General features: G+C 39.4%; 1 protein-coding gene across 1 annotated transcript in view; it reads right to left on the bottom strand.

Moving 5' to 3' along the window:
* Nucleotides 1-6842: 6842 nt before the first annotated feature.
* Nucleotides 6843-13738, bottom strand: part of GPRC6A (G protein-coupled receptor class C group 6 member A) — a 45327-nt gene continuing 38431 nt past the window's right edge. Inside the window, exon 6 of the mRNA XM_082251406.1 lies at nucleotides 6843-7990. Within this exon, the coding sequence (XP_082107532.1) occupies nucleotides 6879-7990 (1112 nt within the window). The 3' untranslated portion in view covers nucleotides 6843-6878. The remainder of the gene's footprint in view (nucleotides 7991-13738) is intronic.

Raw genomic sequence — 13738 nt, 5'->3', positions numbered from 1 at the left:
CTTTCAACCACTTTTAACAAGTTTTAGATGATGGTCTATCTAGAAGGATCCAGAAGTGCTACCAATGTAACCAGTTAGTTACAAATGTACACATGGTTGCTGGTGAAATGCCTTCACCCATTTAATCAATATTTTGGTGATCACTTTTTATGAGCCGTTTGAAAATGGTTGAAATTGTTGGAAAATTGTTCTGTGCATGGCCATCCTGTGCCCTACCCACCCCACCAATGTAGAAATCTGTTCTGAGTGTTTTGATTTTTCACAAATTGAAATACTAAAAACATGATTTTGTTCAGCTATGTAGGCTTCTGGGAATGTGTGATAATTTCCCTCTTTGTCAGGGTCTGCATCCCCTCTAGACAGGATTTCAAGTTGGGAGTATCTCACCAAAAATGACATTTTTTTGTTGCAGGGGATACCAAAAACCTGATTTGTACCTTGGTTCAGACTTCTGGGAAAATCAGTAAGTCAATCACACAAGAAGGAAGCTACATATCTGGGTGGTGTTCTGTAGACCATCTGTGAACAGAATGCCTCCAGGTGCCATTATGCCATACTGCATTGCATTTTTCAGAAAATTACAGCCTCGCAGACAGAAAATGAAATGTAGTTTTTGATAACATTCAATTGCACTATGACTTGTGTAGCAACTGTATATGCTATTATTAATTTTTTTTTTTTTTTCTATGGTTTTCCCCACAAAAGTGGAGTAACCCTTTAAATATACCCCTAGGTCAGTACAAATAATAGTTTTATTGTTTTTTCTGCAGCAATATGTGGATACATTTTATGTACACCCATTTTAAAATAAGAATAAACATTCTTACAGCTGAGTCTTCACATGTTCACATAATTCCAGATGTTAAGAAATCTTTACACTTGTCTTATCTGCTGATTTGTTTTTAAAACACTTCAAAGTTAAGGAAATTACAATAAATAAACAACTGAAACTACTGCATATATATACAAACTGTTATCCATGGTATTTTCTCATCTTCTTCAACAAGACAGGAAGTTTTTATTTCCCATGTTATGTGATACCTGCAGCAGTTCTCCAATTTGAAATGCACTGTATATTATAATATCAGTGTCTCATAGTTTTATATACTGTATTGTGATAATGTAAAACATTTCTTCCTACACTAAACAGCTAAAATACACTATATTACCCAAAGTATTGGAGGGTCTGCCTTTACACACACATGAACTTTAATGGCATCCCAGTCTTAGTCCGTAGGGTTCAATATTGAGTTGGCCCAACCTTTGCAGCTATAATAGCTTCTACTCTTCTGGGAAGGCTGTCCACAAGGTTTAGGAGAGTGTCTATAGGAATGTTTGACCATTCTTCAAGAAATGCATTTGTGAGGTCAGACGCTGATGTTGGTGAGAAGGCCTGGCTTGCAGTCTCCCCTCTAATTCATCCCAAAGGTGTTCTATTGAGTCAGGACTCTGTGCAGGCCAGTCAAGTTCCTCCACTCCAAGCTCACTCATCCATGTCTTTATGGACCTTGCTTTGTGCACTGGCATGCAGTCATGTTGGAACAGAAAGGGGCAATCTCCAAACTGTTCCCACAAAGTTGGGAGCATGAATTTGTCCAAAATGTCTTGGTATGCTGACGCTTTAAGAGTTCCCTTCACTAGAGCTAAGGGGCCAAGCCCAACCCCTGAAAAATAACCCCACACCATAACCCCCCCTCCATCAAATGATTTAGACCAGTACACAAAGCAAGGTTCATAAAGACATGGATGAGTGAGTTTGGGGTGGAGGAACTTGACTGGCCTGCACACAGTCCTGACCTTAACCTGATAGAGCACCTTTGGGATGAATTAGAGCCGAATCTGCGAGCCAGGCCTTCTCTCCAACATCAGTGCCTGACCTCATAAATGTGTTTTTGGAAGAATGGTTAAACGTTCTCATAGACAGCCTTCCCAGAAGAGTTGAAGCTGTTATAGCTGCAAAGGGTCGGCCAACTCAATAATGAACCCTAGGGACTAAGACTGGGATACCATTAAAGTTCAGGTGTGCGTAAAGGCAGGCGTTCTAATACTTTTGGCAATAAAGTGTATATGAATTCAAAAGTGTGAGCTGTACCAGCACTTTGTGTGCAATTCTAACACAAATAAATAAACCAAACAAAGAAAAACAAAGTACAGTGCTCACTAGAGTTGAAAACGTAATATATACTCAGTAAACCAATGAACAAATAATCCCCTTTCAGGAACCATACCAGGCAGAGACACAAAAGGCAGTTAAAATCACACCTTTAAAGTAATAGCAAAAAATAACAAAAGTTCAGGACTGTAGTCAAAAACAGAAGCCAGGGTTTGGAAGCAAGAGTGGGTAATCAGACAAGCCAGGATCAGGGAAACAGAAGTCAGCATTGTCAGAAGCCAAAAATCAGGAGCAGGAATCAGAAGAGAAGTCAGCCTGGCAAAGTCATACAAGGGAACACACTGGAGATGTTGATCATGCGAGGGCACAGGAGGAATGAGTACAGCTGTTTAAATAGCCAAAAGGGGCTGGCTGTAGGCTGGACTAAAAAGGCAGGTAATGGTAACCAGGTGAATTTTTCACTTTGATTGTTTCGTTTCTTTAGTAGCACTGCACATTGATTTTAACCATTTATTGAAATCTGTTATCAACAAATTGTGTTGGTAACTTTATTTGTTAATTGTTTTATAGCCTGAGCACAGGGGATATTAGTTTCCATATACTGTATATATGTTGTTGTATATGTATACATATGTATACTTTATATGTAACATGTGGAAAGTATTCCCAAGTATTTTTACTCATACTTGCATCTGGGAAGTTCCAGCGAACAGGCTTCTCTTAGTGCCTCTTTCCCTTTGGCGCGATATACAAGGTCTTTAACTTTTCGATGAAGGCTCCAGGCTAAGTTTCCTTCACAGCTAAGTCATCGTTTTCCATGCTCCAGATACACTTTCTCATGGGGAGAATACATTTCTTTTTTCTGGAGGCAGTTCTTACTGATTAGCTAGTTCTTTATGTTTGATAGTTAGCTGAATCCTTACCCCATATCAACTTAAGGATCCCTCTGATCTTCCCTCTGTGTACTTTTACAGGCTGATTCATGTACATAGAAATCATACTCAATCACATCCCCTTCTACTCAGATACATGTACTTTATTATGGCACTGCTGAGATAGGAATCATAATATAAACTAATAAAAGGACTGAACTTTACTTGGAGATTATTTATTATGTAGATAAACACCTCTTCATAAGCAATTGGTTCTTGGGCTGACTCAAAATTGACTTTTCCCCATAACAGAACCTTTGACATGTTACGCTTTTTAAGCTTGCTCATATTTTTTCCAGTTGCTATAAATTGGCCAACATTTGAGTCACGGGTGGCCCTCAACAAACTTTGATTGGCAAGTCAAAGGAGTCGGGTGGAAAAAAGTCAGCCGAAAATTGACTGCATCCAATAAGCTGCAGACATTGATTGGGTATTCTGAAAACTGTGGGTGCCAGCTGTCAGAATACAATAGCCAGCAGGGTTTTTTTTATTTTTTTTGCTATTTAGCATAGATGGGGGAATCTACGTAAATCTCTCATGCAGTTCACTGGGCTAAACAAGGGAAATCTTTTTGTGTATGGACAGCTTTAGCAGTATATTTCCAAGAGTGTCAATTTGCCTGGGGGTACATTGATAGATCCCAAACATGCCCCCCCCCCCCAGTGCACAACTCTTAACCAACTTCCCAGCTGACTGAATAGAGTCCTATCACCTTAGCTTTAAACGTGATGATTGACTCTGATTCTTGTCCAATCAGCACTCTGTAACAGGGCTACACAGAACAGTTTAAAATGTGCCATCTTCTGATTAATGGAGCATAGTAATCCCTGTAAAGGGGCATTTAAGGTATTAGATATTGGACCTGTCCTGAAGTATATGTCCAAGCGCTGGCCATGGATTTCTTTGGCTGATAAAAAAAAAAAAATAAATAAATAAATAAAATAAATAATAAATAAAAAGAATGGATTCCTGGACCATCCACACATGTGAGGTTGATGGAGGCATCCTCCCTGTTATGTCAAAGTATTCTGATAGCAGGACTCTTCCTCTGTCAAAATACACTGATCAGCAAGCTGATTGACAAACGTTTTCCACCAGCCAAGTTTGACAGAAGTTGATCATTACATCAACTTCTGTCAAATGGGAAAGGCCATAGCTGGATCAAAATGTGTCCATTCCCTGCTGATCTGGCTGAATTTTACCCCTCTAGTGCCAACTTTAAGTCAAAAGTTTGTTTTTTTGTTTTAGATAAAATAGAGAAGGGTTGAAACCCTTGTTAGTTTTTTTGCCACCTGTGTCCCATTGGTGAGAACTACTTTCACTTCCTGCCCCTTAGACTCAACAGGAAGTAATAGAAGATATCTTCAAAATCATGGAAATTTACTGTTATTGTGGCCATACTCATAACAATCTGAACAATTCTTCACAGAATCGTTACTGAAAAAAACGCTTACTGTGTCCTCAATCAATTTCAAGCAAAACTGAATGATTTCATCAGGTGTGGGCAGCTGAAGCCGGCGCGATCCTCTTCTGTGTCCTCTTCGGTCCCACGATGCACTGCACTGGCCCCACCGTCACTTCCGGGGCTGCAGCGTCTTCCCTGCACAGCTTCTGGGCATGCCCAGAAGCTGTTTAGCAAGGTATGACGCGCCTGCACCGGAACTGACGTTGGGGCCGGTGCAGGCGCATTGATTCCTGGGAGCGATGACGTTCAGCTCCCAGGAATCATTGCAAGCCAGGAAGTGACGGCGGGCCGTGGGCGCAGAGGAAGGAAGAGGGAGGAAGAGGAAGTAAGGTAAGTATATTTTCTTCTAAAACAAGGTAAGTAAAAAAAAAAAAAAATGCGATTATCCATTTGTTTTTCAGGTGACCCGGAGCAAGAAGATGGACCGAAGTTCAATTTTAGGGTAGAACTCCACTTTAAGTGTATGGTGCATTGAACAAGCTTTTCATGCACTTCTGGTTATTTAGACAATTGTTTGAATATCTAGATTTGAACAATTACACAACATACATTTTGGAAGTGTGATTTATGTTTTTTTATTTTATAAAGACAAATTTGAAAGGGAAGTTTAGTAAACACAAACAGCATTTAACACATTTTAGCAACTTTTTTCCTAATTGTACATAACACATTAGCTGGATCAGCTCTCTGTATGCACATAGTACTTAAAGCCACTCAATGACTTTTGTGGTACTTGTGGTGTGACCCTCCCCACTGGAGCCCTGAGCCACAACAAATGTCATCAGGATGGCGAGTGGGAGGAATTCCTCATTCATCCATTCTCCACTGCTTCAGAGCTGCCATTCTCTGGTTGCTGTGGCAGGTGAAGCAGCTAACCACGTACAACCTGTGCTTGATTAGCTGCAGTGGAGGGCAAGGGAGACATTTGGAGGTGAACTTACTCCTGATGTCTTCATAAAAAGTTCCTGTCACCTGTGCTATCATATAGAAGGATTGTTAGCATACTTTTAGCAATAAAGTTAAGTGTTAAAAAATAAAAAAGCTTAAAAAATTGTAATTATAATAATATTTAAAGAAATAAAAGCAACCCAATTGCCCTGTGCACATCCACAATTGCAAACTTGTTCATAGGGCTTGCCTGTGTATGTAAACAGGGTTTTCTGTTACATGTTGTATATCCACCATTTATGGTTTACTTTAAACTGATGAGCAGTAAAGGCATTTAAAGCGCCACCTATTGATAATTTGGGGTGCTGTATTTTTTTGCTATTTTGTGGGCACATGTAGTTTTGAGGCTTGACTTATTTGATATCTATCTACTTAACACTACCTCACCTTTTATTTTATTTTAAAAAATGGGATTACATTTTGTTTTTGTGCAATAAAATGAATTACAATTCCAGCAACAGCCTTTTTATTCTACCGGGTCTCTGTACCATTTATCATGTGTGCGAAAAATGAAAAAAAATTGCCCCAGGGGGAACTGGTTAACGTTGCGAATGCAATAAAATACGTATGTATAAATAGAGGTATCTTTTGTAAAAAAAAAAAAAAAAAAGTTTAAAAACGTTATGCTTAATTTGTACCAATAATAAAATACTAGTGAACTATTGAATGTCTGAGAAAAGAGCCTGCTCCTGTACTTCCAATCTTAGCTTCTGTCTGACATATATAGTTATACTTTTCATTGTTTGTAAGCAGAAACGTTTTATTTCTTATGACCAACTTAGAAGCAAAGAAAGAGAAAGCACTAGATAAAGACCTAGAATGCTTCTTTAGGCAGTCCATTTTTTACAGTTGACAAATTCTGTTCTGTTCTAATAATAATTCCAGGTTCTGTTACATATACTGTGTTTACTTTGTAAGACAGATGTCCAATATTACATGATAGAACTCATTTTATCAAAAGCATAAATATAACTTTAGGATAGTATTTACATTAACATTACCCCTAACACATATTTACTCAAGTAATCTTAAAATGTTTGACATCAAGCTAAGTAAATGATGTTGATTCACCACATGTAACTCTATACAGGCAAATATAGATTTAGGTGATTTTTCCAGCTTGGAAGGGATCCACTTTATGTTGTAACATGGTGCAGCCCCCACTCAAACTAGGTTCCTATTTTTCCAAGATATAAGTCTGCCATTAAAATATAGGTCCAACCAATGGTGAAATCTGGCATTACTTTAACAGCCAATTTATTAACTTTAGAAACAATTGTATTTTAATACATAGTTTTTAGTCCACTGTTCTGTCCATTGGAATCTTCTTACACAAGTAATTGCTTAGTCCATTGGAGAATAGTGGGTCGGCTGCATGTTTTTTAGTCCATACAATCACACATTTTGGACAATGCCATCATCAAATGCTTGATAGTCTTTTCCTTTGGAGGCACCTGGCCTTTGTTGAAGCTATATCTGCAGCTACAAGTCTCTCGTGGAATGAAAAACTATTACTTACAGAACTTACAGAAGGTCTACTTGACACACTGGGCACAGTGATATTGCTCTCAGGTAAGGGCAAGGAACTGGAGGATGCATGACCAATAGTTAAGCTGCTGGCACTTTTGGATGAATATTTATAGATCATTTTAAGGAAAGCAGATTTGGTATTTGTGTCTTGTTTATACAAGATAATGTAGCATTTGGGAAGAAATGTACAAGACAGAATGCCATAGTTTGATATCAATATAACTATCATTTCAACAGCTGGTAAATATATACCAAATGTTGTAGCATATATTGGAATAAAGGTGATCCAAGCTATAAAGTAAATTAACATGCCAAATGTGATAAACTTGGCTTCATTATAATTTTCTGGTAATTTCCTACCCCGAAATGCAAAAATAAAACAAATGAATGCCTGGAGAGCAATATATCCTAACATGATACCAAATGCCACCGTAGAGCCTTCATCACACTCCAGTATGATGGTCTTTGGAAGCGAGAAATTCTCCCTGGTATATGGAGACCAGAATACCAGCCAAGTAGTACAAATGATAACCTGAATCCCGGTGCACACAATAATTAGCGTAAATGGCTTATAAAGGCGCTTTAGAATGCTTTGCAGTTTGGGTTCAAAGGTGAACGCAAGCAATATTTTGATTGACTTTAACAAAATGCACGCCACTGCCACTGTGAAGCTAATGCCAAACATAGTCTGCCTCATTTTGCACTTGATGTCTTCTGGTTTCCCAATGAAGAAGACTGCACTGACAAAACTGAAAAGAATAGAGAGGAGGATGATATAGCAAAGAAAGCCTCCAGATGCCTTGACAACAGGTGTATCAAAATTCTTTGTGAACAGCAGCGCTATAGCAACAATAATAAAAATACCAATAAAAGAAATGACGAGGAGAACAATTGAAAAGCCATCATTCCAGCGCAGAAATGCAATATTTTTCATGTAGCAGACAGAGCTATTCACTGGAGACCAGTGAGTCTTATTGTTGCATTTAGGACAATAAACCATATCTGAAAAAGCAAATAAACATAAGTGAAAATTAAACAGACAGCATAAAAGCTTATGCATAAAAATGTCAATTAGCATTTTGTAATTACCCTCAGTAATTTAAACTAAACTTGAGAAAATGAATCACACAGTACTCAGTTCCTCAATACATTTCCTTAAATGTTTTTTTCAAGCCCATAGACACCATCTTAATACTGGGTTAGGCTACCTTCACACAGGTGCATAGGGGCGGCCGGGGGCTGCTGCCAGCAAAAATTTGTTGATTCTTGCCAATGATGTTAAATACTGCCTGCCCACACTGGGGGAGAGTGCAAAATCTAGTTCAGCTGTGCATAGAAACCAATCGGCTTCCAGGTTTTTTATTGTCAAAGCCTTATTGAACAAGCTGAGGTTAGAAGCTGATTGGCTACCATGAACAGCTGCAGCAGATTTTGCACTCTCTAGTTTTTCTAAATCAACCCCAGCATATGCGAATAAGATAAGCTGTCAGCGGTGGCTGTCAGATTGCACTCTGCACAATCAATGGCCAGCACCACTGCTGTTTGCATGTAATCTCTCATCTGAGCAGTTACTTGCGAATAGAGCCTCTGATTGAACCTGGATTTAGGGTCCAAAGTATTGGTATGCGAAAAAATGGCTGAGAAAATTAGCCAGTATATATGCAGCCATAGCACAAAGTTTTGCAGCATCCAAAGGCACCTCTGAAAGCAGCAAACTATCGGAGCCCATGCAGCCATGTGAATGTAGTCTTACTTTAATGTTCAACCTAGCATTCTTGTTCTATACCTGACTTTCATGCTAATCAAATGCCTGGGCCTCTAACAGTGCAGGCTAAATGTATAGGTGGAATTATCCGCGCTATGGAGAAAACAGTGGAACGGCTGCTGCCTACCTCAAAAATATAGACCGTGAGGTCGATATTCTAATATATGAAGGATAGTGAGGTAACTGGCGCTGCCTATGGGTATGTGTAACGTGTAAAGTGTAAATTTCACAATCAATTGCAGTGAATTATATGCAGAAATTAAGGCTGCTATGAAAAAAACCTCATAGATAATATAAATAATATAAATATAAAGTGCACCATCAATCACAATAATTCATATATAAAAGTAAAACCATATACGGTTAATAAAGATAAAAACTAGACAGCAATATAAATATAAAGTGCAACAGTGTAATTAGGTGAATTAAAATATGATCAAAGAATTACATCAAAGAAATGTGTATATAAAGTGCTCAGTGTTGAAGATGACCAGATAAGAAAAAGATGCTGGTCTATGGGCTATGATTGGTTCACCAAGAAGGAGTGAAGTTGCAACAAAACTACGTGTGTCAGCCAAGGATGAAAGAAATCTTGAGAGTGTAAGTGATTCCAATATGAATAAAATATGGAATATAAAGAATAAAGATAAAAGTGATTCCAGTGACAAGAATGGAATAAATGGCCTTAAGAAATGTGATAAAGTGCAAAGAGGTCCTGTATAGGACCAGTGAAATATATGCTGGACACAGTATTAATGGTAATGGTGAAGTATTAGCAGCAAAAAGTGGTAAAGTGCAGTAGGTGCTAATTAGCAATGCTCAATCATCAGGACCCGTGAGCCGTATTAATACCAAAAATCAAGCCAAAAAAATATATTTTATCTGCATCCAAGCACTACAAAAATAAGGTGAAAAAGTCCAGAAAGTTCATGAGAATTGGAAGTGCAAAATTCGGTGGGTAATTCTTGCGGTGATCCAGGTATCCCGGTGACAGGTGAGGAAAAAACAGTGCTCCCCCTTTCCTATCTATCCCGCACTCACCGGAAGTCAGCACCCCTACAGGGGTAACCAGCGTGTAGGTAGTAGGGTATATCCCCAAAAAGGAAATGCTCCTATATGCCAATCTCTCCAGTACCAGATCCTGGATCCTCTTATCCCATATGCATAATTTGTAAAGCAAGCTCAAATGCAATGCATGTCCAACAGTGATGTATCCGGGGTCATATTAGGAGAAAAGAGCCTCATATAGTGACATACTGTTAACAATCTTTCCTTTATTAAATCAAATAGGCATATTACTCACATTTAGTATCGGTAAACAAACGACAGAGTGTAGGGACCGCAAGACCCTCTCTCGCGGTGACTTCCTGGGCGCTGTTCTAGCCAACCACCGGATCTGCGTTCCAGTAATGCGGAAATGACATGGTTACGCTTGACGCGTTGCGTCATCAATGACGTCTTCAGAAGCGCAGTCCGGGGTCTCTGGACCTCCAGGATGTGGCTAATCAGAAGCGCTTCTGAAGATGTCATTGATGACAGCCCATAGACCAGCATCTTTTCCTTATCTGGTCATCTTACACATTTCTTTGATGCAATTCTTTGATCATTTTTTCATTCACCTAATTACACTGTTGCACTTTATATTTATATTGCTGTCTAGTTTTTATCTTTATTAACTTGGTTTTACTTTTATATATGAATTATTGTGATTGATGGTGCACTTTATATTTACATTATTTATATTATCTATGAGGTTTTTTTCATAGCAGCCTTAATTTCTGCATATAATTCACTGCAATTGATTGTGAAATTTACACTTTACACGTTACACATACCCATAGGCAGCGCCAGTTACCTCACTATCCTTCAGTGCAGGCTAAATGTTATATGTTTGCAAGCACTGTTACTTTGCATCCATGCCAACTCTCACAAGACCATAAAAGGTAAGTTGCACATTACAGGATCGTAGAACAAGAGGCTGCAGGCCTACTTAAAAATAAGATGCATTTAGGTAAAAGAAGTTATGTGGAACATAATGTAGATTACAGGTAATCTGATGAAGTGTTCTGATTTTAGTACTCCTACCTACCTACCTACCTTCCTACCTTGAACTGCAATATTTAAATGCTTGTTTTGTCTTGAGGTATAAGAAAAGGGAGCTAGACTAAACGTATTCCTCAATCCTCTTGCAGTCCGGGGTCTCTGGACCTCCAGGATGTGGCTAATCCCTTGGCATCCTCAAATATAATTGAACTGCTGGTCCTGTTTTGCAAAAAAATCAAACATGTAAGGCGCTGGACTGCGACATCACCATCTCGATAGATGACCACAGCCAGAGTGAGATGCAAGTGGTAGAAAGGGCCGCCTCAAAGTGACCACTGGGATTGTGGCAAGGAGACATAAATACAGTACATGACACTAACAAGACCCTCCTAGGATAACATAAAGATGCCGTCTGTGAAGTGTAAATTATGCACAGGGCTAAATACCAGATGGATCCAAGAGCTCAAGTACACAAATGACAAAATGTCGAATAAAACAGTCATAATGTTTTCCAAAAAAGCTTTGGCCTAACATTTACCCATGTCAAAGATCCAACAACCCTTATACTTTTGGATCTAGAGTTGACACATGAGGGAGGTGCCATTATCACAAAGCAATTTGTAAATTTTTGTAATTTAGTTGGGGACAACTCTTACTTACATTATATGAGTCCCCACCACCCCACCTGGAAGGACAATATCTCCTCTGGCCAGTTCCTAAGCTAAGAAGGAATTGTACAAAGATGGAGATCTATATAGAGCAAAGCTGTCTTTTGAAACAAAAGTAGATAAGGGCTATCCCAAGAAGTTAATATCAGAGGCATATTCCAAATTTCTGAATAGCTCCCCAAAAAACAATTTATAAAAACCAAATACCCTGAGTTTAACATCACGTGGTTCTTTACAACATTTAGTGGAGATTATTGTGGCATTAAGAAGGTGTTTGGAGAAACATAGGCATATTCTAAAGATGGATCAGCCGTCTCTGACACACCTCGCATTACTTTTAGGAGAAACATAAAGAACATAATTGCGCACAGTAACTTGAGGGTAGAGAGCAAGGCCAAATAGGAGGATATAAGGTTCTTTCTTGACAATAGAACTGGCATTTTCAGGTGTGGCACCACGAGGATGCCTCACATGCCAGTTTATTGTGTTGGGACAACATTTCAGGATAGGGCTGGCACCACTTACAACATTAAACAGTTCATCACTTGTTCAATGGATCATGTGATCTATGTACTACAGTGCGCGTACAATCTCTTTTATGTGGGATGCACCATACGCCCACTACAAAAGAGAATCGGTGAACACCATAGATTCATCGAGGAACGGTTGGACAAGCACAGTGTCCCACTCCATTTCACGTTGTGTCGTGATGGGGAAGACGGGGGGCTCTGATGGTCTTCGCCATTGAATGTATATCTGATAGGTCCCTTAATGCTTATTAAACATTTTAGGCATTATACAAACATGAAACCTTTTGGATCAATGTATTAAATACCTTAACTCCAAATGGCCTCAACGAAGACCCAGGAATTCAGAGTATAATATAGCAGTGGTTATACTTAATTCTGCATGTACTATACAGGATTGTGGGGGTATAAAACCTTTGACATGGTCTCCTTTACATTCTTCCATTTGGTCTCCTTTACATTCTTCCATTTATTCTTTCTTCTCCTCCTTTTCTTCCTTTTTTTACCATTGTGTGATGTTTTTTATTTTTTTATTTTATTCTTAAACATCCCTATTACAAATGTCATTATTATGGTTTTATGTTTAATTTATATCCACATTTAAAGCGTAACTCCACTTTTGTTAAGAAAAAAAACATTCCCCTCTGGGTGATCCATGTACATTACAATAATTTTAACAAACTTTGTTTCAGATTCATACATTTTGTTATTCTGAAGAAATCATTGTTTCTTTCTCTTTGCTTCTGTGCTGAGTGAGTCTAATAGGAGTGGTTTCATAATTATCTATCTGCTGTGGCAGCTGCAGGGCTCAAATGAGGAAATCTGCTGGGTCTGCATCCCTTTAGACATGCTCCTATTGGTGGTAACCCACCAAAAATGACTTTTTTATTGCAGGGGATGCTAGAAATCTGACTTGTATCTTAAGTAGGGTTGAGCGGACACCTAGATGTCCGTGTTCGACGGGTTCGGCCGAACTTTAAAAAAAAGTCCGGGTCCGTGTCCCGGACTTTTACCGAACTTATCCCGGACACCGAACCCCATTGAAGTCAATGGGGACCCGAACTTTAAGGCACTAAAATGGCTCTAAAACACCAATGGAAAGGGCTAGAGTGCTGCAAATGGCAGCAAAACGTAGTTAAGAGCATGGCAAGTGCTCTGCAAACAAATGTGGATAGGGAAATAACTTAAAACAACAAAAAAAAACAGAAAAATAAAACAATGTTCTTCATCTCTGAAGGACGAGGCCCATATGGAGTAGGAGGGAGGTTGAGGTGGTGGTGGATGTGGCGGTGTCATAGGTGTGCGCACAGGGTGTGCCTGGTGTACCTGGGCACACCCTAATCACCTAGGGCACATAGCATTATCGCTCTGTTTGCCAGTGAGGAGATGGGAAAGATCTCCCTCGCACCTGCTCTGCTCTATTTCTCTTTGCCAGCAGGGAGAGTAATGTATCGGGGCCATGTACATGTAGGCAAACACATGCATGTGTATTTCAACTTTGGGGCGCACACCCTAATGCAATAGGCTGCGCACACCTATGGGCGGTGTAGGTGGAAGCGGCGGTGGAGGAGGACCAGGGCCGGATTAAGAGCATCATGGTCTTGGTGCTGAGGATTTTGAAGGGCCTTAAGGGCCGTGCCTTGGCATGCACCCAGAGGAGGAAGGGTGCAGCCATGCATGCCTAATTCAACATGGGATGCTGTCTCTGAAGCCCATAAACACATCCATGCATCGGCAACTGTCCCTC

Source organism: Pelophylax lessonae (assembly GCF_965119305.1).
Source record: "Pelophylax lessonae genome assembly, chromosome: 3".
Lineage (NCBI taxonomy): Eukaryota > Metazoa > Chordata > Amphibia > Anura > Ranidae > Pelophylax > Pelophylax lessonae.
This window is presented reverse-complemented; position numbering and strand designations above follow the sequence as displayed.